The sequence below is a fragment of the Odocoileus virginianus genome, chromosome 18, assembly GCF_023699985.2.
Source record: "Odocoileus virginianus isolate 20LAN1187 ecotype Illinois chromosome 18, Ovbor_1.2, whole genome shotgun sequence".
Classification (NCBI taxonomy): domain Eukaryota; kingdom Metazoa; phylum Chordata; class Mammalia; order Artiodactyla; family Cervidae; genus Odocoileus; species Odocoileus virginianus.
Window position 1 is genome coordinate 1,464,670 of NC_069691.1, and position 27,175 is coordinate 1,491,844.

General features: G+C 44.6%; 2 protein-coding genes and 2 long non-coding RNA genes across 6 annotated transcripts in view; 2 read left to right on the top strand and 2 right to left on the bottom strand.

Moving 5' to 3' along the window:
* Positions 1–893, bottom strand: part of DCAF10 (DDB1 and CUL4 associated factor 10) — a 50,956-nt gene extending 50,063 nt beyond the window's left edge. For both annotated transcript variants that reach the window (XM_070480233.1, XM_020879984.2), the window contains exon 1: positions 245–893. In XM_070480233.1, the coding sequence (XP_070336334.1) occupies positions 245–795 (551 nt within the window). In that variant the 5' untranslated portion in view covers positions 796–893. The remainder of the gene's footprint in view (positions 1–244) is intronic.
* LOC110128963 (uncharacterized) lies at positions 3–13,785 on the top strand. Its single transcript, XR_002311330.2, has 3 exons — positions 3–333; positions 5,852–5,975; positions 9,327–13,785. It is a non-coding gene; the product is annotated as an uncharacterized lncRNA (long non-coding RNA).
* Positions 2,340–23,348, bottom strand: LOC110128962 (uncharacterized). Its single transcript, XR_002311329.2, has 5 exons — positions 23,259–23,348; positions 9,667–9,849; positions 6,919–7,018; positions 5,074–5,196; positions 2,340–2,768 (listed from the first exon to the last, which is right to left on the bottom strand). It is a non-coding gene; the product is annotated as an uncharacterized lncRNA (long non-coding RNA).
* EXOSC3 (exosome component 3) overlaps positions 23,298–27,175 on the top strand; it is a 5,227-nt gene continuing 1,349 nt past the window's right edge. Inside the window, exons 1-3 of one of the 2 annotated variants that reach the window (XM_070480242.1) lie at positions 23,298–23,669; positions 24,576–24,725; positions 26,399–26,550. In XM_070480242.1, coding sequence (XP_070336343.1) covers positions 23,346–23,669; positions 24,576–24,725; positions 26,399–26,550 — 626 coding nt within the window. In that variant the 5' untranslated portion in view covers positions 23,298–23,345. The remainder of the gene's footprint in view (positions 23,670–24,575; positions 24,726–26,398; positions 26,551–27,175) is intronic. The other variant, XM_070480243.1, reaches the window with a different exon arrangement.

Genomic DNA, 27,175 nt, shown 5'->3' on the forward strand with positions numbered 1-27,175 from the left:
CGGGGTTGCTTTAGTCACTTCACAGAGCTCTGGTCCAGAAGAGGAGCAAACCGGCCCGGGTTCGCCTACCTCCAAGCGCCGGACAGGGCCTCCGACAGCGACAGAGCGCTTCACCGAGAGTCAGGGGCACGACAGCTGGCCGCCCCACAGGGACTCGCAAACCCCAGGCCTGGCTGGGCGAGCGGGCCCCGGGCAGCCGCGCCAGGCGGAGGCGGGTCCCCGCCCTCCGAGGGGCCGCGCTTACCCGTCGGGCGAGTACTCGAGGTTGAAGACTGCCCCGTGGGTGCGGGTGCTGAGGTACACCGAATCCGCGGGATGGATGGAACCATAGAGGTTAGTCATGGTGCGGAAATTGTCCCGCGCCGGGTCCACAAACAGCCCACGGCCCAGGCTGCGCGCTCTCAGCCACCCGAAGAGCCGGGCGCCAGGGCCGCCCAGGCGCGCTCTGAGGCAGGGCTGGCCGCGGCTCCCGGCCCTGCGGTCAGGCCCGGGTGGCCGGCGTGGCGGGGAAGGCGGGGAAGAATCTCCTTTAGCGGAAGCGGCTGAGGACTCGAGAGCTCCGAGCGGCCCGAGCTCTCGCGCGCGCCCGCCGGGGGGCTGCGAAGGGGCGCAGGGGCTGCGAGGGCTCCCGCCGGGCGACGGGGGAGGGGCTGCGTCAGCCCCGGGCTGTAGTGGCGAGGGCGGGGAAGGGAGCGGCCTGGCAGCAGCCGCCTCTCTCCCGTAGGGTGCCGGCTCCTCAGCCCTGGCTCCAGCCGCCCTGTCCCCTCCGGGGCTAGGGAGCCCGAGGGGAAACATGACCAACGCCCACGCCCCCGCCCCCGGCTCCCGGCCGCTGCCCAGCCGGCCAACACCTCAGTACTCCCGCTCCAGCCGCCACTTCCGGCGTGCGGCCGCCTAACCTCTCCGGCTGGGAAACCCGCGCCGCCTCTCGGTATCATCCGCCGGGGACCAAGAAAGCGGCGACACCGTTCGACTACGGGTGCCACAGACGGCAGGGTTGGAGGACTAGAGCTACTGTGTGTGCGCGATAGTGAGGATGCCCAGGGCCTAGGTTGCATGGGGTAGCGCTAGCATCCGGGAACTGCGTGCGCTATTGTCCGTATGTGGTTATCAGTGACCAGACTGTGTCTTTGGGGATGACAGTGTCTGACTGGTGAGTCCAAGAGGCTGAGTATGATTGGGTACTGTGTACATAATCATCTCTACTTTACACTGAGACCAACGAAGGTAAGAAATGACCATCTTATGTGCTGCTCACACAGTAAGCAGCATGGTGTACTGCCTACTCAGCCTGGGAATCTAGGGACTCAGGTTAACTTCTGCACTAAAAAGGCCTGGTTGGCACAGCGCCTGGGGCTTACTGCTGCCCTGGAGCTCTGCCCAGTTACCAGCAACTTTACCTACTAGGTCAAGCCTTTACCAAAGCCCTCGTCTCTGCAAGAAGCATATACCCAGCCAGGAGTCACTGAGAGGAGCCGAAATCGGAATCAATTCAACCTGACAAGCGACAGAGCCTAGGGTCAATCCTGCTTACATCTGCCAAGCAGGGCATAGAGGGCATAAGAGATGCAAAACCCAAAAAAAAAAAAAAAAGAGAGATGCAAAATCCTTCACTAGTGCTGCTGAAGATAAATACATAGAATTCATTTGCAGAAAAAGCTTAACTAGAACTGGGGTGTTTCTTGGGGAGAGGACAGTTTGCAAGGAAGGGAACCTTGAGGTATAAGAAGAGGGAGGTATAAGAAACGACAACCCTTGCAGGCCTTGGGGCTTCCCCTGTGGCTCAACTGGTAAAGCATCTGCCTGCAATGCAGGAAACCTGGGTTTGATCCCTGGGTTGGGAAGATCCCCTGGAGAAGGAAAAGGCTACCCACTCCAGTATTCTGGCCTGGAGAACTCCATGGACTATATCATTTAGTAATGTCAGGTTTGGGGTTTTTTTTCTTACACTTCTACTTAAAATGTTTCACCATTATTTTAAAACCTCTCAGTGAAAAAAATAAAAATCACTAGAGGTTACCAGAGAAGGCACTAAAGACAGAACAAATCTGTGCCTGCTTCTGTTTACCCACTGCCTTTCAGAGCCCTCAAACACCACTGTGTTAACAAGAAACTTATTTCAAACTGCAGTCTACAGACCAATTTCTATGCGATGCTATTTTTTTTTTTAAACTAAAAAATGTTCAACTTCAACCGCTGAAATTCACAGATATCAATTCAATAGAAATGCCTGAAGCATCTTCTGGAATCCTTTGCCCCGATACTCTTTTCCAATCCCGATGCGCCTTTCCAATCACAACAAAGTAAAAAAAAAAAAGCAAAAACACATCAATCTCATCAAGGAGGCAGAGAACAAATTTGTTTACTTTATTCCCTATCCGTTGACTAAATATTTTTTTAAAAATTACTTCCCAACTGGTGTCTTATAATGAAATGTGCTAGAAATGTAAACACTGGCCTTTCTGTTCAGGTTTTTATATTTTAGGAGCAGCAGGTTCACTCCTGATCTCTTTGACATCATTGGTTCTGCCCATCAAATAGAATTCTTTGTTGGGAACAAGATTGACAAAATGAGCAAGGCGGTTGGACATGGCATAAAAAGCTGAAATTGCAGCTATATCCCAGGCATCTTCCTGGTTGAAGCCATGCACCTCGAGCTTTTTGAAATGGTCATCTGTTATGTCATCAGCTTGGGAAAGAGCAAGTGCAAATTCCAGCATTGCCTTTTCCCGGGCAGGGAGGTCAGACTTTCTCCAGTTGATACAGACCTGTAAGAAAACACAGTTAGAGGCAGAATCTCTGTCCATCACAACATAGCCAATAAAACACATGGTCTAACAAAAGAAGCATTAATGAAAAAACCTAAGATTAAAGAGGTGAAGTGAGGCCAAAATAAACTTTACAGACAGGAAGTATCTTGGTCAAGTTCAATATAATGCAAACCTGGAACTCTAGCTCTGCCAGGAAATCTTTGCTCACTCCAACTACAAGTACTTCTTTCTCCTCTGAACACCCATAGCATCAAAAACCTCAGAACCAAGATTCAGAGACTCTTAATACATAAGGGCCCGTAAATATCAACCTTTTTGTATGAAAAAAGTGAAGCTCAGATAATTATCCCTTTGTCCCCACTGAATCGCAAATAACTATTAATTTTGCAAATTAATAGCTGATACTTAAGCAATGACTGTGCTAAGAATGTGCTCAATGCTTCATATTCATTATCTCATGTAATTCTTATAAAAATCCTAGGAAGTAATGTTTTTTATTAGTCACTCCCAATTTTACTGGCAAAGAAACTGAAGCTCAGAGAGTTCACACTTTCCCAAGGTCACACAGCTAGAGAGTGGCAGAGCTAGGATATGAATCCAAGTGTATTTGATTCCAATGAGTATACTGATAATCATGACCCTTGCTAAAGCAAAATACTGGAAACCATTAGCAACCTGGGATTTCCCTGGTGGCTCAGACGGTAAAGAATATGCCTGCAATGCAGGAAACCTGAGTTTCAGTCCCTTGGTCAGGAGAAGAGAATGGCAACCCACTCTAGTTTTCTTGCCTGGAAAATTCCATGAACAGAGGAGTCTGGTGAGCTACAGCCCATGGGATCACAAAGAGTCAGACACAACTGAGTGGCTAACACGCACACACATGCGCACACACACACACACACACACACACACACACACACATTAATGACCTAAAAATCAGAAGAACAGCTGAGCAAACCATGGTGTGATAGTACATCCTATGATCATTAGGGAGACTATGTTTGAGACTGGTCCTGGATGAGAAAAGTTCTGGTGAATAAGCAGGTGGCTCTGAGAAGGGCAAAGGTGATGATGTACCTGTGTTGTTTAGCTTTTGGCTAGCAACAGAGGCCTTCGGAACAATTTTCGAGGTCTCTACTCAGGTGGGGTCAGAAAGGAAGGTTGGAGGATAGGAGAAGACTGATGACCCTCCCTCAGGAATAAACGCAGAGAACAGAAACATCTGTTTCTGAAGAAACATCTGGCTCAGAAGATAAGGAATTTCACTGTAGGGATGAGTAGGGTTTTGTAAGCTTGGTGACAAACCCATGTTTACTGTGTCTTTATCCTTGGTTCATTTCTCTGGGAAGAACTGGCACGAGCTCTGACACTCAAAACAGCCTGACTCTGGATGAAACAAGTTAAGAGTAAGCTGCTGGCTGGGGGGTTGAGACCCATTTCACAACCAGTCTTGGTGGGGAAGAGCAGGTGGGGGCAGTTCCAGAATGGGAGACTGACAAGCCCAAACTTGGGACCAGCTGTATGAAGTAAAAGAAATCTTAAATCGCCAGTCCAGGTTCAATGCATGAGGCAGGGTGCTCAGGGCCAGTGTACCGGGATGATCCCAAAGGTTGGGATGGGGAGGGAGGCAGGAGGGGGGTTCAGGATGGGGAACACATGTACACCCATGGCTGACTCATGTCACTGTATGGCAAAACCACTACAATACTGTAAAGTAATCAGCCTCCAATTAAAATAAATAATTAAAAAAAACTGTTTGGGGCTCATTAGGAATAACTAGGGGATAGACTAAACTCACAAGGGCTTTCCTGGTGGCGGAGACAGTAAAGAATCTGCCTGTGATGCAGGAGACAAGGGTTCAATCCCTGGTCGGGAAGATCTCCTGGAGGAGGGCATGGCATCCCATTCCAGTAGTTGTGCCTGGAGAATTCCATGGACTGAGGAGCCTGCTGGGTTACAGTCCACAGTCACAGAGAGTCAGACATGACTGAAGTGACTGGACATGCATGCATAGACTAAATTCATACTGGAAAATGCATACTATACAATGTAGCCGAGAGAGTGTAAGCTTTGAAAGTGGACCCTGCCGCTTTAGTTGTCCACCCCACATTAATTCCAGGTCTGAACCTCAAAAGTAAGAGGGTTATAATAAGGTTCAACTTAGGGAGTTGTGTGCATTTAAGAGAATGTCAGGTCTGGCACAAAGCTAGAGCTTAGCTATCCCCTCGTCCCAAACATCACATGCACACAGAAGCAGGTGGGTGCAGGAAGGGGAAACTGGCATGGGGAGGTAGGCGCTCACCTGGTCAGACAGCACTGGCTTCTTCAAGAAGACCCTGTACTGGGCACTCCACGCTATATGAGTACCTGTTGGCCAGGCTGGTCACCAAAATGATGAGCTCCTTGTCAGCTCTGCTGAGCTGGCCTGGGGAGGGAGAAGACAGGAGAGCTGCCATAAGCCTGGAGAGCAGCTCAGAAGAACCTAAACAGGCTCGGCCATATTTTAGCAAGTTGCCCGCCTACCTGCTCACTTATTCATTCCCGGTCCTGTGCTATGAGCTAACCTATTTTATTTTCTTCACAATACTGAACACTTTCTCGAGTCAACTTGTTCTTTTATTTGATCGTTCACTGTTTTCTCCTCCCTGGAATATGCTTGCAAATCTATGTATTTTTCTGATTTGTTCACCACTGTATACCCAGAGGAATGCCTAACAGATGTAATAGTTGCTCAGAAAATATGTGAATGAATTACTAATTCAAGAAGTATTTTCTGAGGCCCATCAGGTACTAGACACTTTTTGAAAAGGGGGTTTAAAAAAAAAAGACATTTTCCAACCTCAAGGGCCATGCTACTTCTAGATAGAGAAGGGCAGAGAAGGGGAGAGTCCACTTTGGTAGCTGGTACCATCTGGGAACTTTAGATAATCTTCACAACAACAGCTCTGCAGAGGAGGTATTAATGCCATTTTACTAGTAAGAAAACCAAGGCACTGAGACACTTAAGTACTCTGTTGAAGCTCACATCGTGATTTATGGTAGAATCAGATTTGAACATGGGATCTGTCTCTTCCCTCTAGGATGGAGAGGCTGAGGCAGTTGTCGAAGATACAGCAGACAGCACTCTGCATGCCGTTGGAAAAGGACCGACGAGTGAGGCCGTGGGAGTTCAGAGGAGGAAGAGCCCCTCATAAGTGAAGGCAGGTGAGATGGACTCTCATGGAAAGTTCAGATTCACAAAGCATGCCCAGGAGATAAGGCAGCCCAGAGGCACAGTCAAGTGTGATCCAGGTTAAAGAGGAGAGAGATCATGAGGCTGGAGTGCTTGGGAGAGTAAAGCAGACTTCACAGTTCACTTTGACTTGAATGGACAGAACATAAAGAGAGGCTGAAGGAAATGAGGCTGGGAGGCAGGCGTCAGGCCATAGAGAGTCATGGTGACGGGCTGCCTCCCATCTCTGCTGCTCACTCTTCCTTTAATAATAAAATCCCTTAGTTTTATCTGGGCATACGGCCACAGAGCCTCCCTTGTAACTAGATGTGATACAGGTCTAGCCAATGGGAGGTAAAAGGAACTGATGGTTGTGGCTTCCATGTCACGACCATAAAGGAAGGGCTATGTGTCCACACATACCCTTCTTTCTTTTTCTGCAGGTAGTAGTGGTAAATCCACATGAGCAGGTAAGCAAGGGCAGTTCCAGATAGCAAACAACACTACACTGCCCCTCAGAAGCTCACATGAGACTATAGGAGAGACAGAGAGAAAAAAAATACCTTGTTTAAATCAATGTGTCTTTGGTCTGAGCAACAGCAGCCTAACCTGAATCCTAAGCAAGAAATCCATGATTACCAATCTAAAGTCCCTGAACTTTATCCAGGGTGTTGGAGGGAGCCAGAGAGGGTCTTTGCACACAAAGAAAGTCAAGCCAGAGTTATTATCTAACTTATTTCCGTGCTATACCTATAACCATCAGGTAACATTCAGACCTCAGTGTCAGAATCCAGACACTGTCTCTGCCAGCTCCAGTCCTTCTGAGCTTCTCCCTAGCTCCACAGTAATCTGGGACTATGTGGGAATGAACTCTAGCAAGCAGGCACCTGGATCTTATCTAAAGATGACTTAGCACTTCCCCCAGCCCCCACTTACCTGTTTTCTTGTTACAGATGATATTGTAATAAACAAAGAAGGCTTTGAATTCCAGTGGCCAGTGAGACAACACTTTAAATACATTTGGTAAAAATCCTGTCTGCAGGGAAGGAGAGAAACAGGGAAATGTAAAATGACAACTAAGAACAGGATTGGCAAATAGTAACTGGTAGTTCCCATACTGTCTGCTGAATGCCAGATGCAGTCTTAAGAAGACCACAGCCTTGTGTCAAAGCACAACCCACACATTCTTTCACGTTTTAGGGGATTGTAAGGGTTACTTCTAAAGGCATATGTAATTTCTTTTTAGTAAGGTATTTTATAAAATTTAGAGAGTTGTATGTAAACTAAATGATACTTCTTAGAATATAGGCTATACTTATTACCCTCCTGCTCACAGAGGGGGTGGTGGTGCTCATTTATTTCTAAGAATTAAATCAGTAACAAGACTTGATATTAGAAGTACTCTGTAAAGTTCTTTCATACATCCAATCTCACTTTTTCTTCTCCACAACTCTCTAAGGTAGGTAAGGCAAGGATCATTATCCCAGTTTACAGATAAGGAAACTAAGGCCCAGAGAGGTTGAGTGACTTGCGCAAGGCCAAAACAAATCTAAAAGCAGGTCTGCGATTTTGACATTGGGTTTTCAGTCTGTTTTCTTTTCTTTTTTAAAAAAGATATTTATTTACTTACTTGGTTGGTTGCTCTGGGTCTTCGTGGCACGTGGAATCTCTGATCTTGGCTGTGGCTCAATGGCTTAGATGCAGCACGCAGGATCTTTAGTTGTGGCATGTGAACTCTTAGTTGTAGCATATGGGATCTAGCTCCCTGACCAGGGCTGGAACCCAGGCCCCGTGCGCTGGGAGTGCAGTCTCAGCCACTGGACCACCAGGGAAGTCCCTCAGTACGTTTGCCAATGGGATGCTATGGCAGACAACTATTGACTGCTACCCAGGAGCCATTTCTTCCCTCTTCCCTTGACAGTGGATGCTGGATGTTGTTCAGATATCAGATTGCCGTGGGCTCCAGGGAAGGTTAAACCCTTCCCCAACCCCACTGGGTGAATCCTGATTGATCTAAACCAATTATAGTGATTCTATTCTACTTGTCAGTGATTGGCCTAGGAATGGGCATGTGACACCATTATGCCCAATGAGAAATGAAGGGAAATCAGCGGGGCGCCTTCTCTTCCCAAAAAGGGTGTGACCTTCACATCCATTCTAGGAACTGTGCAAGGATGTAATGTTTGCTGCTGTTATACCCAGGGACCAGGAGATCACAAGTCTGAGCATAGAGTTATCATATCAAGGAAGCCAGAGCTAAAAAAGGCAAAGGACTTGATCCTTGATATTGCTGAGCCACTGGATTAACAATGCAGGAATCACCCTGTGTCTGGAGCTACTGGTGTACAAGACACTGAACTGTCCTTGCTGTTGTATCAGCTGAACTGGGCCTTTTGTTACCTGTAGCTGAAAGCACTCTAACTGATAATAAATGTTAAAGTTCATTACTGATCTAGAAGACATGGTAAAAAGAACCATTTATGTCTGCCGGGGCAGGAGCTGTGAGAAGGTATAGACAGGTACTGAGAGAGAGGTTGGGGGCTCCAAACCTTTCCCACCAGAGCAGCTGGGTTTATATATATATATATATATATATATATATATCAATGGATTTACATACGAGATTCTGTCTGGAAAAAAAATCCACAAAGTTTCAGCACCAAGTTTCAAAACCAAAAGTTTATAGAGTAAACATCTGCATTCAGACAAGGGTTTTATAATTTGACAATATAAAGCATCAACTTTAAAGAGTACCCTTGGACTTCCCTGGTGGTCCAGTGGTTAAGAATCTGTCTGCCAATGCAGGGGACACAGGTTCGATCCCTGGTCATGAAAGAACCCACAGGCCTCAGGGCAACTAAGCCTGTGTACTACAACTACTGAAGCCTGTACACTAGAGCCCCTGTTCCCCAAGAGAAGCCGCTGCAGTGAGAAGCCTGCATACTTAGCCCAACTGGAGAAAGTCTGCATGCAGCAACACAAAACCCAGCACAGCCAGAAACAAATAAATAAAACATTTTAAATAAATAAATAAAAAGTATCCTCAAGAAATAATTCTGGGATGTTCAAAAAGATACCTGTATAAACACCTGTTACAAGTCACAAATATCCAAGATTGGGAGATCGCTGAAATAAATTAAAACATCTCTATTATACAGTGCTATATCATGCAGCCATTAAACATGATGTTTTAACCTAGAAAAATGTTCATGTTAACATGATCTCATTAAAAAAATTACATGTATATTTATTTTTAAAAAATAGGGAAGGAGAAGTGCTACGAGTGGCTGACTTTGGTGAAATTTTTATTTTTGAAATTTTTGCTTATTTTTCTAATTTTTCAGTACATAATTGCAGGAAGGAACAAGGTACCGCTCACATTTATTGAAGCATCTGGCACATATCTCATGGCTCTATCTCCACACCATATTTCAGCACTAAAGGGAACTACGGAACACACCTCAGGCACAGTGGGCAGAGAACTGAGCGGCAGACTCCCAGACTTAAAAGGCTGTGCTTAAGACGAGAGGAAAAAGTGCGTGTTCTTCTGCCTGGGAACCCCGAAGGAAGGGCTCGCCCCCAGTGGGGACCTGGGCGGACCGAAGCAACCAGCCCCAGGGGTTACCCTCCAGCCAGCAAAGGTCTGCGCTGGCTGTGGCTCTCTGCACGAGGTGAGCGTCTCACCTTCTTTTCTATCTCCTCCAAGAGCTCTCAAACATCAAAAGGCAGGTCCTTTTCGTAGGGAACGGGATAACGGCTAATGGGTTTGGACTTCTCTTCCTGCTGCTGAGACTCATAAAGGCGCAAGTTCAGGGTCACCAGAGGCAACTTTTTCCAAAACCTGTTGGTCACAAGGCGAAGATGAGACTGAAAGGAAGCAAAGACAGGATTGGAGTGGGCCACCAAAGGCGTGGCTTGGATAGCTTGTTTGTGTATCTGGACTTAAAGAAGAGACGGTGCCTCTTGGGTCAATTCCCATTAATTACAAGCAATTCTTGAGCAATTATGAAAAGGACTCTGAGCTCAACAAGAAATAATGCTGTAATACATAGATAATGTCGGACATGAGAAGAGGATATTGAGGGCATGATGGTCCAAATAACATATACAATGCTTGCCTTAAAGCCCAGCTCAAATACCACCTAAGAACAATAAAACCTCCTGGGATTCTTCAACGCCATGAAGATTTCTCTGAAGCTCTTAAGGCTACCAAATGATGGCCAGGATTTATATATATCATCTGCTGTCAATAGCAATGATAATTTAACTGTCATATAATGAGCACCTAGTATGTGTCAGGTCTTCTGCACACACTCCCCAAAACTCCCAGCAATCCTGTACTTTACAGATATGAAATCTAAGGATCAGATGGATTAGGTCACACAGAGATAAAATTCAGGTCTATCTGACTCTAAAGTCTTCAATATTCCCACTTTACAATCCTGTCTCTTAAAAAACAATCTAACTAAAAAATATAGAAAACTAACAACTTTACATTTATTCTAAATGAAAACTGCAAAAAACCAACATAAATCTAAAAGGGCAACCTCATTTTTTTTTACATTAAAAAATTATAATTGATTTACAATGTCGGGATAATTACAGCTGAACAGCAAAGTGATTCAGTTATACATACAGACATGTATACATACATACACACACATACATATATATACATACTCTATTTTTAATGTTCTTTTCCATTATGGTTTATCATAAGATACTGAATATAGTTCTCTGTACTATACAGTAGGGCCTTGTTGTTTATCCTTTCTATATATAAAAGTCTGTATCTACTAACTGCAGCTTCCCACTGCATCCCTCCCTCAATCCCCTTCCCCATGGCAACCACCAGTCTGTTCTCTATGTCCATGATTCTGTTTCCAGATGGGTTCATTTGTGTCATATTTTAGATTCCCCTATAAGTGATGTCATATGGTATTTGGCTTCTCTTTCTGACTTACTTCACTTAGAATGATAATCTCTAGTTGCTGCAAATGGCATTATTTTATTCTTTTTTAACGACCAAGTAGTATTCCACTGTATATATGTACCACATCTTCTTTATCTATTCACCTCTCAGTGGACCTTCCCACATCTTGGCTACTGTGAATAGTGCTACTATAAACATAAGGATGCATGTATTTTTTTGAATTACAGTTTTATCTGGATATATGCCCAGGAGTGGGATTGCTCAATCATATGGTAATTCTATATTTAGTTTTCTAAGGAATCTCCATACTATTTTCCACAGCGGCTGCACCAACTTACATTCCCACCAACAGTGTAGGAGGGTTCCCTTTTCTCCACATCCTCTCTATTTGTAGACTTTTTAATGAGAGCCATTCTGACTGGTGTGAGGTGGTACCTCACTAGAGTTTTAATTTGCATTTCTCTAATAATTAGAGATTTTGAGCATCTTCTCATGTGCCTGTTGACCATCTGTATGTCTTCTTTGGAGAAATGACTATTTAGGTCTTTTGTAATGGGTAGCCTGTTCATACATTTTACCATACAAAGTTCTAAAATGGATGCAAGAAAACAAGATTATGCTTTCCTAGAAAACTCAGTCTGGTCAGAATCCAATGTGAAAGACAGTATAATATAGGACTGTCTGAAGCCCAACTGCCTGGGTCCAAATCCTGACTCTGCTACTTATGTGCTATGTGATCAGAGGCATGCTACTTCTGTCCCTCCATTTCTTCATCTATAAAGTATGAATTATAATAAAACCAACTCATAGAGCTGTTATGAGGATTTAATGAGTTAATACACACAAAGCTCTTAAAACAGAGCCTTGCACTTAGTAAATACTGTGTATTAAATAGTGTTACAGGTTTAAAATAAAGGTGTGATTAAAGTATATTGGGTACATTATGGATCTATCAATTGACATTTGCTTACATATTCAATATGAGACCCACAGAAAAGATTTGGACAGCTCCCTTCACAGAACCCACCTGCCAATACAGGAGACTTAAGGTTTGATCCCTGGGTCAGGAAGGTCCCCTGGAGAAGGAAATGGCAACCCACTCCAGTATTCTTGCCAGGAGAATCCCATAGACAGAGGAGCCTGGCAGGCTATAGTCCAATGGGGTCGCACAGAGTCAGACACAACTGAAGCGACTTAGCAACTTCACATCCTCTGGGGACCCCTAATGGGGTCTATCTACTGTATGTAGCAGCCTACCTACCTGCCTTTCATATCTGACACCTCACCTATGTACCAGCATATACATCCTACTAAAGGGGAAGGCCTAGGCTGTGAAACTCTGTAGCTTTTCTACCTTAGTTTTCCCTACCCATTAGCTAGGGTGGGGCAAGTATCTGAGTATCCGGGCCACAGACTGGCCACTGATTCATCAGGCTGCTAGGCCAAAAAGCTCTGCCCACATAGATTCATACTCTCTGGGATCTGAACTGGGAGATCAGAAGTGAGCTAGGGGCCAATGGGAGCTGGCGCTGAAAAGTCATGAGGTAAAGCCAGGCCACTGGGGTCATGCTGGTCAGGTGTGCACCAAAGGAGCAAGAGAGAAATCAGGAGTAAAAGGCAGAGAGGGAGAAAAGCTCAGGACGGAGGGTCAGGAAGAACACTGGTGGTAGGAGGAGGTGCAGACAGACAAGAAGCAGGACTGAGTGACTGAGACTTGTTCGTGACACAGTTCCCAGGGTCTGGTTGCAGAGGCCCTCTGAGGCACCAAGATGACCTCTCGGTCTCAGTTCACAGGTGACACGACGCTCACTTTTATAACACTTGGGACAGGACCCATGCATCGCCAAGAAGAATCGGAACGACAAGAAGAGAGCAAACAGGTCTTCTCAGTCGATGGACCTTCTCTAGCCCAAAAAACCAATGGCATTGGAAGTAAAGAGCTCCTATCACATAAGCTTATTTTAAAAATAAACAAAAAGCAAACACTCATAAAATGCTTAATACGTGCCTAATATTATCCTGGCTGCTTTATCTATATATTAACTCAAGATATGTTGGTACTGTTCTTGTTCTCATTTTAGAAATGAAAAAACATTTCTCCTTCTCTGTGCCATCTCAAAATAGGCACAGGAAAGATAAGTCACAGAGCAGGATTCAAACCCAGGCAGTCTACCTCCCAAGTCCTCGCTCATAATCTTTGTGTTGTGTTGTATATACAAGCTCATCAACAAGGATAACTACTACTTTTTTTTTAATCCCTAAATCCAAACTAACCTATAAATGTCAGGCCTTGTCCTCCTATTCCCCTAAACACTTTCAAAATTTTCATTCTGAACCTTGGATGACCAGAACACTATTTAAAAAGAACAACTTCCATTAGTACTTCACCAGGCTTGTTGGTAGGAGCTCTATAGGTATTGTCCTCTGAACTTTAAATGAAATGTCATCACTGTACATGCCTCCACTGGGGCACACTGGACCTCAGCTACCATGAATGAGTTCAAGATCAGTACTGTCACATCTTTTTCAAGAGAAGCTGGAAATTGAAATTCAAAATGAGGCCTGCTATCTGCTTGATGATGCAGCAAGAAATAGGACAGAGGACTACATACCTAGCACAGCAAGGAAGCACCTCCTGTGATTGTGGGTAAAATGAGAAAACACAGCCACCTCCATCGTCCAGTTTCACAGGGTACTAAGCCCCAAGTGCTGGACTTTTCTGGGACAGCCACCTCTGAACTGTGGACACATCTCTGTGGAAGTGGGGGGGCCAGCTATGTCCTTGATTCTGTGATTCTATGTCCTTGACTCTTTGCCCTGCTTGTTTGCCAGTTTGATACTACACTGAAATAAAAACAACCTAAAGGTGATAGTATTCTTTCCAATCTTTGAACTCATACTGGGTGTTCTGGATTAGCTCATCAAAATTTTCAAGTAAAACTGCCTGATTATTAAATGTTGATTCAACTGTTTTTCCCATGAGCACAGATGTGGCAGGACTGGTGGCCACTGGGGCTCTATTTTGGCTACATGCAAGTTCACTATAGTCGTCTGCCAACTTTTATGTTTGGAATCTTCCATAACAAAGCAAATTTAAAATGATAATTATTTTTTAAAAACCTGTGGGACAAATACATTTAAAAAATATTTTTTAAAAGTCTGTAAAATGTTAGCTTACATCTGCTAATGTAAAAAGCCAATTGATGAAATCGTCTCAGGTTATGTACACAGGCACAGTACTTGATTATTAGGTGAGTATAAAATGACAGCTGTTATTGGTGAACTACAGGTTAAAACTTCTTTTAATTTTGTAAAGATATTAGATACTTCATGATTCTAAAATACAGACCCTGGGTTCCATTTTGTTGTTGTTGGTCAGTCGCTGTTGTTTCTGACTCTTTGTGACTCCATGAACTACAGCACGCCAGGCTCCCCATCCTCCACTATCTCCTAGGGTTTGCTCAAATTCACATCCATTGAGTTGGCGATGCTAACCATCTCATCCTCTGCCACAGCCTTCTCCTTTTGCTTTCAATCTTTCCCAGCATCAGGGTTCCACTACCAGTGGTTATAGTTCAGTTCAGTTTAGTTCAGTCACTCAGTCGTGTCCGACTCTTTGCGACCCCATGAATCGCAGCACGCCAGGCCTCCCTGTCCATCACAAACTCATGTCCATCGAGTCAGTGATGCCATCCGGCCATCTCATCCTCTGTCGTCCCCTTCTCCTCCTGCCCCCAACCCCTCCCAGCATCAGGGTTCCACTACCAGTGGTTATAGTTCAGTTCAGTTCAGTTCAGTCACTCAGTCGTGTCCGACTCTTTGCGACCCCATGAATCGCAGCACGCCAGGCCTCCCTGTCCATCACAAACTCCCGGAGTTTACTCAAACTCATGTCCATCGAGTCAGTGATGCCATCCGGCCATCTCATCCTCTGTCGTCCCCTTCTCCTCCTGCCCCCAATCCCTCCCAGCATCAGGGTTCCACTACCAGTGGTTATAGTTCAGCTCAGTTCAGTCACTCAGTCGTGTCTGACTCTTTGCGACCCCATGAATCGCAGCACGCCAGGCCTCCCTGTCCACTGCCTACTCCCACAGCTTACTCAAACTCATGTCCATGCGTCAGTAATGCCATCCAACCATTTCATCCTCTGTTGTCCCCTTCTCCTCCTGCCCCCAATCCTTCCCAGCATCAGAGTCTTTTCCAGTGAGTTGGTTCTTTGCATCAGGTAGCCAAAGTAATGGAGTTTCAGCTTCAGCATCAGTCCTTCCAATGAATATTTAGGACTGATATCCTTTAGGATGGACTGATTTGATCTCCTTGCAGTCCAAGGGACTCTCAAGAGTCTTTTCCAACACACAGTTTAAAACCATCAATTCTTCAGCACTCAGCTTTCTTTATAGTCCAACTGTCACATCCATACGTGACTACTGGAAAAACCATAGCTTTGACTAGACAGACCTTTGTTGGTAAAGTAATGTCTCTGCTTTTTAATATGCTGTCTAGGTTGGTCATAGCTTTTCTTCCAAGGAGCTAGCATCTTTTAATTTCATGGCTGCAGTCACCATCTGCAGTGATTTTTGAGCCCCAAAAAAATAGTCTCTCACTGTTTCCATTGTTTCCCCATCTATTTGCCATGAAGTGATGGGACCAGATGCCATGATCTTAGTTTTCTGAATGTTGAGTTTTAAGCCAATTTTTTCACTCTCCTCTTTCACTTCATAAAGAGGTTCTTTAGTTCTTCTTTGCTTTCTGCCATAAGGGTGGTGTCATCTGCATATCTGAGGTTATTGATATTTCTCCTGGCAATCTTGGTTCCAGCTTGTGCTTCAACCAGCCCAGCCATTTCACATGATGTACTCTGCATATAAGTTAAATAAGCAGGGTGACAATATACAGCCTTGACGTACTCCTTTCCTGATTTGGAACCAGTACAGCACAATCCAAAAAGAAAAAAATCGGTACACTGGACATCATCAAAATTTAAAACATGCTTCAAAAGACACCATTACAAAGATGAATAGATAATCCACAGACCATTAAAAAATATTTGCAAATCATGTACCTGATAAGGGATTTGTACCCAGAATATATTTTAAAATATTTTATAATTCAATAAGACAGCAAATAACACATTTTAATAGTGGGTAAAAGATGTAAATAGACATTTCACCAGATTAGTCATACAAATGGTCATTTAGTACATGAAAAGATGCTCAATATTATTACTTATTTGGGGAATTAAAAATAAAACCACAATGAATTAATACTTCACACCTGCTTTAATCAAAAAGACAATAACCAATATTAGTGAGGATGTGGAGAAACTAGGACTTTTATATACTGGTGGGAGAAATGTAAAATGCTACAGCATCATTAGAAAAGTTTGGCAGTTTCTTAAAAAGTTAAATATAAATTTATCACAAGCCCAGCAATTCCTATTTTAAGTACTCGATCCTAGAGAAATGAACTCATACATCCACAAAGGCTTGTATACAAATGCTAACAGTATTATTCATAACAGTCAAAAAGTGAAAACAACCCCAATGGCCTTCAACTTGTAAATGGATAAACAAAACGCAGTGTATCCATGAAATACTGGGTTGGCAAAAGTTTATTTGGATTTTTCCATAAGATATTACAGAAAAACCTGAACAAACTTTTTGACAAAACCAGTAGAATACTATTCATAAATAAAAAGCAATGAACTACTAATACATTCTACAAACATCAGTTCAGTTCAGTCACTCAGTCGTGTCTGACTCTTTGTGACCCCATGAATTGCAGCACGCCAGGCCTCCCTGTCCATCACAAACTCCCGGAGTTTACTCAAACTCATGTCCATCGAGTCGGTGATGCCATCCAGCCATCTCATCCTCTGTCATCCCCTTCTCCTCCTGCCTCCAATCCCTCCCAGCATCAGGGTCTTTTCCAATGAGTCAGCTCTTCACATGAGGTGGCCAAAGTATTGGACTTTCAGCTTCAGCATCAGTCCTTCCAATGAACACCCAGGGCTGATCTCCTTTAGGATGGACTGGTTGGATCTCCTTGCAGTCCAAGGGACTCTCAAGAGTCTTCTCCAACACCACAGTTCAAGAGCATCAATTGTTCGGCGCTCAGCTTTCTTCACAGTCCAACTCTCACATCCATACATGACCACTGGAAAAACCATAGCCTTGACTAGACGGACCTTTGTTGGCAAAGTAATGTCTCTGCTTTTTAATATGCTATCTAGGTTGGTCATAACTTTCCTTCCAAGGATTAAGTGTCTTAATTTCATGGCTGCAATCACCATCTGCAGTGATTTTGGAGCCCAAAAAAATAGTCTGACAGTTTCCACTGTTTCCCCGTCTATTTCCCATGAAGTGATCTACAAACATAGATGAACCTAAATAACATCATGCTAAGCAAAAAAAAAAAAAAACCCAGACACAAAGAAACTACATGTTGTATGATTCCATCTATGTAAAGTGTCCAGAAAAGGCTAGAGAGACAGAAAGTAGGTTAGTGGCTGGGTGGGGCTGGGGTAGGAAAGATATTGATCACAAATGGACATGAGGGATCTTTTTAGGGTGACTGAGGTTATCTAAAACTGGATTTTGGTAATGGCTGCAGTACTGACACATTTACTAAAACTAACTTAATTGTATATTTGAAGTGCATGAAATTTATAGCCCGTATAGCAGTTTTAAAATTCTACATGTACAGGGGGTATAAAATGTCATGTTTAGTTTTAGAGTGAGATTTGAAAAAGGTTTTGCCAGGAATGGAAGAAGAGCAAACTTCTGTACCCTGCCTTAGTTTTGTTTTGTTTTTGCCATAGTTGTTTCAACACTCTGATAACTAAGTAATGCCTAGAGTCTGACCTAAGTGTACAGGAGAAGAGGTGGTTGCCTCTTGAGATAGGGACTAGAGGAACTTTTCTCATCTTCCCATACTGAAGCTCTTTAACTCCCCTTCCCCCTACCCCTGGCAACCACCACTGTTTTTTTCCTTTGAAAACCTTGTAGACTTTTAGAACTCGTCACCTACATTATTTAAAGGAAAATTAGAAGTGAGACACACATTTTCAAGGGTGGGAACCATGTTTTTCCTCAAATGTATTGTTTTTAGCCTAGAGCAAAAGTAAACTAAGTAGTTCCTGCAGGGATATGTGACATAAAGTATTAATAAAGCTAGAGAATTATCTGACAAGAGTAAGGCAATGGGGCTTTTTCTGGTATAAAACTCCTTCACAGGTATAGAAACTCCTTCATGCGATGACTTCAATATACCAGCTTCTGCATCCAAGGGGTGTGTATAAATTTGGTAGTTTCAACAGAGACAGATGCAGTATCTTTCTTTTGCATGTAGATATCCAGTTGTCCCAACACTACTTGGGACAATAGTACTGGAAGATTTTTCTTCCCCCAGTGAATTGTCTTGGCACCCTTGTCAAAAACCAATTGACCACAATTGTGAGGGTTTACTTCTGTATTCTCAATTCTATTCTGCTTATCTACATCTATGCTTATGCCTCTGGCTATCTTAATTACTGTAAGCTTTGTAGTAAATCTTGAAAGCAGAAGTCTAATTCCTCCAACTTCATTCTTTTTCAGTTTTTTTTTTTTTTTTTTGGTGGTGGTGGGGGTGCGGTGCTTCTCTAGGTCCCTTACATTTCTATATGAGTTTTAGGATCCATTTATCAAATTTTGCAATGAAGACAGTAGAGATTTTGACAAGGACTGCTTTAAATCTGTTTATCACTAGCTCTTCTGATCCATGAACATGAGGGTATCTTTCCAATCTAGATGGTTAAGTTCTTTCAACAGTGTTTTGTAGTTCCCAAGGTTTTAAGGTGGTTTCTTTTGTTAAATGTATTCCCAAATGTTTAATTCTCTTTGCTATTGTAAAAGAGATTCCTTAGAATTTTATATATACCAGATCATAGCACCTGCAAGTTTTACTTCTTTCCAATCTAGATACCTTTCATTTTTCTTGCCAAACTGCCCAGGATAGAATCTTGACTACAACGCTGAATAGAAGTGAAGAGAGCAGACTTCCTTGTCTTGTTCTTGACCCTAGGGAGAAAGCTTTCATTCTTTCACCGTTAATTATGATGTTTGCTGTGGGTTTTTCTATAAATGTTCTTTATTAGGTTTAGGTGGTTCCTTTCTAATTTATTTTTTTTTTATCATAACAGGATGTTGAACTTTTCCACATGCTTTTCATCCATCTACTGAGATGATAATGTGGATTTTATTTTATTGATATGGTATATTATATTGATTGATTTCAGATGTTAAAAGACCAGGATTCCTGGGATAAATACCATTTGGTCATGGTATGTAACCCTTTTTATATGTTACTGTATTCAGTTTGCTAGTATTTTGTTGAGGACTTTTGTGTTTATATTCATAAGGAATACTGATCTATGATTTTCTTTTCTTGTGATATCTTTCGTTCCGATATTAGGGTAATATTGGCTTCATAGAATGAATTAGGCTATGTTCCCTCCTCTTCTATTTTTGGGGTAGAGTTTGTATTAATGGCTATTAATTCTTTAAATATTTGGCAGAACTCATCAGTGAAGCCATCTGGGCCCAGGAAGCCTCTATCTTACTGCTATTACTGATGAGTTTGTTCACCTCACAACCTCTCATGAGGCTCCAGGCCAGTTATCAATGCATTGCCACTGAGCTCTAAACTCCTCCTTCACTGCCTGCTCTGAGAAAATGGATCTGGGCCTTTAAAACATTTTTCCTTTGCTATCTATCACGACGACACGCTTTTCAGGCAGAATGCCCTGCAGAAGCGCTGCAGAAGGAATGAGACTTGGCTGGTGGCTCCACTGTCTCTCTGGCCTATTCCTGCAGTACCTCAGCTTCTCCAGCATCAGCTCCTGTGTTGACTGGTGGGTGGAATCACCCAGCAGTCAGCAGTTTCCCCTAGCATGCTATTAGGCAGTTTTATAACAGATGTTTCCAAGAGACACATCCCCAGGAAGAGCTTTCCCTCGCATCCTAGAAATGCCACCAAGCTCTGAAGGGTTGATTTCCAGCAAGTTCCACTGGCACAGATTTCTTTATTTATTGGCTGTGGTGGGTCTTCCTTGCTGCATGTGAGCTTTCTCTAGTTGTGGAGAGTTCAGGCTTCTCATTGTGGCTTCTCTTGTGGCGCACGGGCTCTAGGTATGTGGGCTTCGTAGCTGCAGCTCATGGGGCTCTAGAGCACTGGCTCAGCAGTTGGGGTACATGGGCTTAGCTGCTCCACAGCATGTGGGGCCTTCCAGGACCAGGGATTACACTAGGTGTCCCTTGCATTGCAAGACAGATTCTTAATCACTGGACCATCAGGGAAGTCTGGCACAGATTTCTAATGACTTCCTGCCATTTAACAAGCCATGACAATGTCCTCTACAACAAGGTCTCAATCAGGCCAGGCCAGTGGAGGGAGATTTTTGCTTAGGTAAGCTAAGTACTACGAGTAATGGCTGTTCCTCACATCTGCTATTCTTAAACCCTTTAAAGCTCTCTTTAGTTTTCACAAGCCATAATCATTTGTGATTAAAAATGTTTTACCAAATAGATTCTCACTTGTGTAGTGATAATTGTGAGCATTTTGTTTAAATTCTTTACTTGAATAAAAATATTAACACTTCCATGGATTCTTTTCCTATTAATTTCTGTATATAAATTAGCATGCAGTTCATTTGTAATTTTTAGAAACCTGTGAACTGAAAAATTTTAAAGATTCATTTAAATTCTACTTCTTTATGGACATCTATTCTGACTCCTACCTTCCTCCCACATAGAGGTAATCATTTCATCTTTTGTACTCTCGGGTCTGACACCCTAATCAGGTTGTTATAGTCAGTTACACTTGGTATTTCCAAGTGGAGACCAGTCATCTCGCCCTGGGCAGGGCGAGATTCAGCTGGCTTCAGGGCTCATTGCCCAGCTCAATTCCTGGTCCAGGGCAAAAGCTCAACTAGTCTTGACTGAAAGTTACAAAAACGCCCAACTTCACCAGTCAACAAAGAAAAGCAACCATGAGATAGCACTTTTCCAGCTTCTCAAGTAGCAAAGTCCAGAAGGCCAAGGTCTCGACCAACCTTTCCGAAGGGCAATTCGGTTATTCACTCGAGGGAAACGCTAAGAAATGAGGCGGTATGTTCCAGAGGCAGTCGAGGGAGGTACCAGCCTGCTGCACAGGCTCCAGGCCCGCAAGTCCCCCAAACAGGCAGCGGGTCTAATCCACCCTGGTGGACACGCCCGGAAGACCCCACGCACCAGCGCAAAGCCACGTGCGGCCTCAACGCTGAAAGGCGCGCCGTCGACCGCAGGGGCCCCGGCCTCCTCTTCATCCCCAATCGGAGCGGCCACTTTCATATCCAAAAAAGGCTGCATGCGCCATTCTAAAAGCGAACTTCTCAACGAGCCCCCACACCCCAGCCGCACCGCCTTAGTCCGGGTCCGCGGCTCTGAGCCGGGCTCCGCACTCTTGGTTGCAGTCTCGGCTTCCACCGTCTCACGCGGGTGGACCTCAGCACCCTTGGGCCTGCCCGCCGCGCCGACCACTGCCACGGCCGCGTGCGCTTACTCGCCGCCGGCTGCACGACGCCGAGACGGCAGAGCACCAACGTTGTGGCACGCGACACACAGACCAGGATGCCTCGAGCGTGCTCCGCCCTCTGGGCGCGTCGCGCAGGGCACCGCCCTCCAGGCGCCTTCGACCCGCCCTCCAGGCCTGAGCTTCCCGTGTCAGGTGACTGTTCTTTTCCAGACCTATGCTTGCCACTGTACCAGACTGACACCCACGTGCGGACACACCTCCCCGAAGTGCCCTTGGTAAACCTCCTCAGCCAGATTTGGGCCACGTTTCTGACAGAGGCTCCTCTATTGACGTGAGGGTGCGTGAGAGACAATCCAGGGATCATTTCCTGACCGCTCTCCGGCCGGGACCTCAGGTCACTGAGTACCATACAGCATGGCCTTGGGCCAGCTGCGATAGAGGCAGTCTTGGTCACTGAATACTTGCTCTATGCAGGCCCTCTGGAACTGGGTTGGAGTGGGGAGAAGAGAAAAACTATCTACGCCATCCCTTCTGCAAAGGTAACCAAACAAGAACAGCTCTTGCAATAATCTGTCGCAAAACCAAAGTTACATTTCAGTTGGCCCCTATTATTGTATTTGGGGCTTCCCTTGTGGCTCAGCTGGTAAAGAATCCACCTGCAGTGCAGGAGACCGGGTTCGACCCCTGGGTCGGGAAGATCGCCTGCAGACGGGAAAGATTACCCACTCCAGTATTCTGGCCTGGAGAATTCGATGGACTGGGGTGCAAAGAGTCTGATACGACTGGGCAACGTTCACTTTCCCTTCATTGTATTTAGTTGATTCACCAGCGTCTTATAAAATTGTGAAGGGATGTTAGAAATGGCCTAAAATCCTAAAAATCTAAAGACTCAGGTTGGAAGCAGATACCTCAAAGAGATGAGCAGTAGAAATAGAGGACAGCTAAAAGCCATCGGTCAGGGCCACGCCCTCCCAAATCCCCAGGAGTTCCGACTCCTACTGGATAATCTGACCAACGCTAATTGGAGGTACCAGTTGACAGAGGAAACTGTGATTTTAAGTGAGAGCCTTGAAAGGCAGAAGGGCAGACCTGATGTCCTATTGATTTGCAATTCAGCAGCTCTTCACCTGAGCAACTAAATGCTCCAAGGAAAACAGCAGCAAAGATACAACTGCAGTTACTGATTTTCCCAGGCCGTGGAGGGGAAGCTCAGTTATACGGAAATATGCATGTGATATATAAATATTTTCGGGGGGGGGGGGGACGCACTCCAAAATGTCAACATTCATTTTCATTCATTCATTCACCAGGTATTATTTATTTCGTGCCAGGACCTGCGCTAGAAAAAAAAGTGAGAACTAGCTGACAGCCTAGCAGAAAGACAAACAGGGAGCAAGACTAATGCTTTTCATCTTATTTCTATTCTTCTCTGGTCTTCCACAACGTGAATAGATAAAAGTTTCCTATGCAAAAAAAAAAAATACTGAATACTTTTCCTGGTAAAAGATTAGCGGTCCCTCTGAGGGCAGAGTCAGGAGAGCCAACTCCCGAAGGCCTGCTCACTTCCCAAGGTTTCCACGAAATGAAAGGTGGCGGCGTCTCATATCCCACTGTGCATCTCAGACACCGGGAGAGGAGGCTCCGCGACTGATTCAAGCTACGCGTTTCTCCTGCGGACCTGCGAAAAGACTGCTGGATGGGCGGCCAGTTACAGACACAATCATAGCAACCTTGAGGGAAACCGCCGACCGCCCGCGATCGGACTTGGGAAACAGGTTCAAGTCCCACAAACCTGTGCTGCCGGAAACGGAAAGCCTTGGGCGGGCTGGCGATTGGACGCGGAGCCGGAAGCCGGAAACTGTGTATAGTAGCGGCCGTGATGGCCGAAGCAGCGGGTGTTCCAGCGGAGTCCCTGGCTGGCTGCAGGGCGCGGGCAGCGCGGACGGTGCTAGATCAAGTGGTGCTGCCGGGCGAGGAGCTGCTGCTGCCAGAGCAGGAGGACGGAGAAGGCCCAGGAGGTGCAGGGGAGCGACCACTGCGCCTAAACGCCGCAGCGCGCTCCCGGGGACGCGTGGTGTGCGGCCCTGGCTTGCGGCGCTGCGGCGACCGACTGCTGGTCACCAAGTGCGGCCGGCTCCGTCACAAGGAACCCGGCAGTGGCAGCGGCGGTGGCGTTTACTGGGTGGACTCGCAGCAGAAGCGGGTGAGCTGGGATTCCGGAGGGGTTGTCAGGCCGGGAGAAGGCTGAGGATACTCTTCGGAAGCATGGAAGGGGCCCTGGAGCCTTCCTCTGATAAGGCTAGCCAAACGCCACCGGAGGCTTGTACTTAACTTCTACAACTCCTTTAGGGGGACCGTGAACGGCTGGAACGTGGCCCTAGACGGGCGACCAGGAGAGAATGGAGCCTGGGAATATAAGGGCACATAAGGGGATAGAGACTGAGAGCCGTGGTCATTGTCTTCAAAACCCCATAGGTCAGGGAGCAGTAGACTTGCCTTTCGGAGTTCCAAAGAATCAAGTTCAATGAATGGATGTCACAGGGAGTTCAGGTTCTCTTAGAATAAATAAGACATTTCACATAGGAAGAAACTAGCAACAGAATGGCCTTGCTTGATTGTGAGGACCCCTGTATCACTGGACTCTTGCAAACAAAAGCTAGGGAGTTTCTGATAATAATAAAGAAGAGATGCTGCTGTTGCTAAGTCGCTTCTGTCGTGTCCGACTCTATGCGACTCCATAGATGGCAGCCCACCAGGCTCCCCCATCCCTGGGATTCTCCAGGCAAGGGGACTGGAGTGGGGTGCCATTGCCTTCTCCAGAGATAAGATGATACAGACTTAAGTGAACACTGTTAGAAGCTGGAAATCTGAGAGTTTTATCATGTGATTGGTTTAGAAGCTGGAAATCTGAGAGTTATCATGTGATTGGTTTTCTTTTAGGGAGTGTGACATACGATCAGGTTTGTTGTAAGGTTTGTGTTAATTTGTAAACATGGATTTTAAAATATTTTCTAAATATTTAAATGACAAACATAACAACCGCTGAGGACTTGCTGAAGATGTCTTAAAAATGATTGTCATTTATGGTTGTTCTCTCATTCTTTTGTAGTATGTCCCAGTGAAAGGAGACCATGTGATTGGCATAGTGACAGCTAAGTCTGGAGACATATTCAAAGTTGATGTTGGAGGGAGTGAGCCAGCTTCTCTGTCTTACTTGGCATTTGAAGGTGCAACTAAAAGAAACAGACCTAATGTGCAGGTAAAATAGGACCTTTGGTTTCAAAAGTAGCAAATATCCATTTCCCAAACAGTCATCCATCCAGAAGGCTACCAGAACTGTCCTGTTTTCCTAGCGCTATTGGATGATCTTGGAGCATCTTTGTAATCACTCCAGGCTTCAAGAGTTCTTTCAGATGCTCCACCTCTGGGACCAGAGCCACATACTTAGTTTACATTTGCTATGTTGGGGGATGTTTTTATCTCTGCTGAATTGAAAGATTATATCTGTTATTTGTTACATCCACATACACTGGACAAAGAAGTAAGCCAGAGGCTTAGGGAGGAAGGAGGGAACAGTGGTGGAAATCGCCATATCACTCATCCATCTTTCCTGGATGTGGGTCCTGGGACTTGTATCTCAGTTACATCACTGTTTCCCAACAATCCCATTTTGGAGCTGACAGAGGAGCAGTCTTGCTACTTCAAGTTTCAACTTGGGTTTTTCAGGTTGGAGGGCACACACTTCCTGTCCGTCCAAGCCAGAAATTTGGAGGTTTCTTTGCCTTTTCTCACTCATCCCTCGTGTCAAGTCTCACTGATTTGCCACGTGTCCACCCCTTTATCTCCACTTTGCAAGTTCAGGCCTTGGCTGTCTCTTGACTGGACTTAAGTCAGTGACCTCTCCTTAGTAGCATCCTGCCTGTACACTTCTGCCCCTTTATCCAGGCTTTTAAGAGCTGACAGCCTCTCATCCCCTTTTCTTCAAAGCCTACATATTACTATTTCCAGAGGTCTTCCCTCATCCATAATTACATCTCCATGTGGCCCTGCCTGAATTACACCGAACTATTTAAGAGCACCACTGAATTCATAACGTCCCACTCCTGTACCTTTGTTTATGCTGTTCCCTCTGTCTGGATTGCTTTATCCTCTTCTCAACCTGTGGAACACATTCTGGTCTTTCAAGACCCAGGCTGAGCACCACTACCCCCCTGTAAAAACATCCCTGATTTTCAGTCGTTTTTCTTACTTACTGGATTCAGCTGTGAATGAAGTTTGTTTACATATATATCCCCACTGCCCTCTGAAACTAAAAGGCAGAGAATGTTCTTTCTCCAGTTCCTTGAGTCACCAACAGCTGTTGGTACTTAATGAACAAGTTTACTCTCCATTTCCATAGTTTTCGTCATTTTGAAGTTCAACTCTTGAGGTTTTTAAAGTAATTCTTGTGTGGAGAACAGTCAGTGGATTACCAGTGTTCTGTTTTGCTTTGAGTAATTTGCATGCCAGGGATTTCTTCTGTAATTTCCTAAAGCCGGGCTGTGCGGTAAAACTTCACGGTGACGCTACTGTTTTACACGTGCACTGAGTGTTGTGGGAGCCAAAGCTGAATTTTAAGTTAATTTAAATGTCAGTTTAAATAACTGCACGTGAGTAGTGGCTACTGTAGTCTACAGTGTAACTCCAGTGGGTATTCTCTGGCTTTGATGAGGCTCCTGTTCTGGGGATTTTCTGGTGTGGGAAGGGTGAGGGTACATGCTTTAATTCTGCCTTAAGACCCAACTCCAGCGGGACTGTGAGAATCCTGGAGTGTAGTCTGTTTAGCCACAGAATTGTAGATGAGTGGCATTGATGCCTGTTGAAAAGAGCCAACAGCAGCACCTATAGCATGGTTTGCTGAGAGGAAATGATGTTTTTTAATTATCATTGTAGGTTGGAGATCTCATCTATGGCCAATTTGTGGTTGCTAATAAAGATATGGAACCAGAGATGGTCTGTATTGACAGCTGTGGACGAGCCAATGGAATGGGTGTGATTGGACAGGATGGTCTGCTTTTTAAAGTGACTTTGGGCTTAATTAGAAAGTAAGTATGATGCTTTCCAGCTTGCCTATTGTCTTTTATATTATACCTTCTTAGAAAGCTGACTAATCTTTGGCTATAACAATGGTTGTATCTCCTCAAAGTTAAAAATCAGTATCCATTTTAGCACAGTTGTTAACTCTTGCATTTAGCCCCCATCCTCTCAATGTGAATACATAAAATTCAGACATATTTGTCATTATAGTTTGTGTTGATATGAAATCTGGACTTCTCTGCTGGTAGTTCAGTTGTTCCTTATATATATTCAGACCAAATGTGAAAACTGGCCTTCCCCCTTCTAAGTCACTTGAATACAGATCCAATTTATTATTGTACAAAATCATATTTCTATTATAATGGGAGCCAAATTAAGCTAGAGTGATGTGACCCTCAGACTTATGCAGACATTCACAAAAGGCTCTTGCTTTACTGTCCTTTTAATAGTTCCCAAAGGCAGATTCTCTTTGTTAGGTTTAGATCTTTACCTACCCAAAGCTATGCCCTGTTAAAGGGCTTTACTCCTAAAGCTACTGAGGTTCACAGCTATCTTGTATATCTCTCTCTGCTACTTATTTTGCAGATTTGCAGAATTAGTTCAAGACATTTAAAGAAGCATGTTATTAACCAA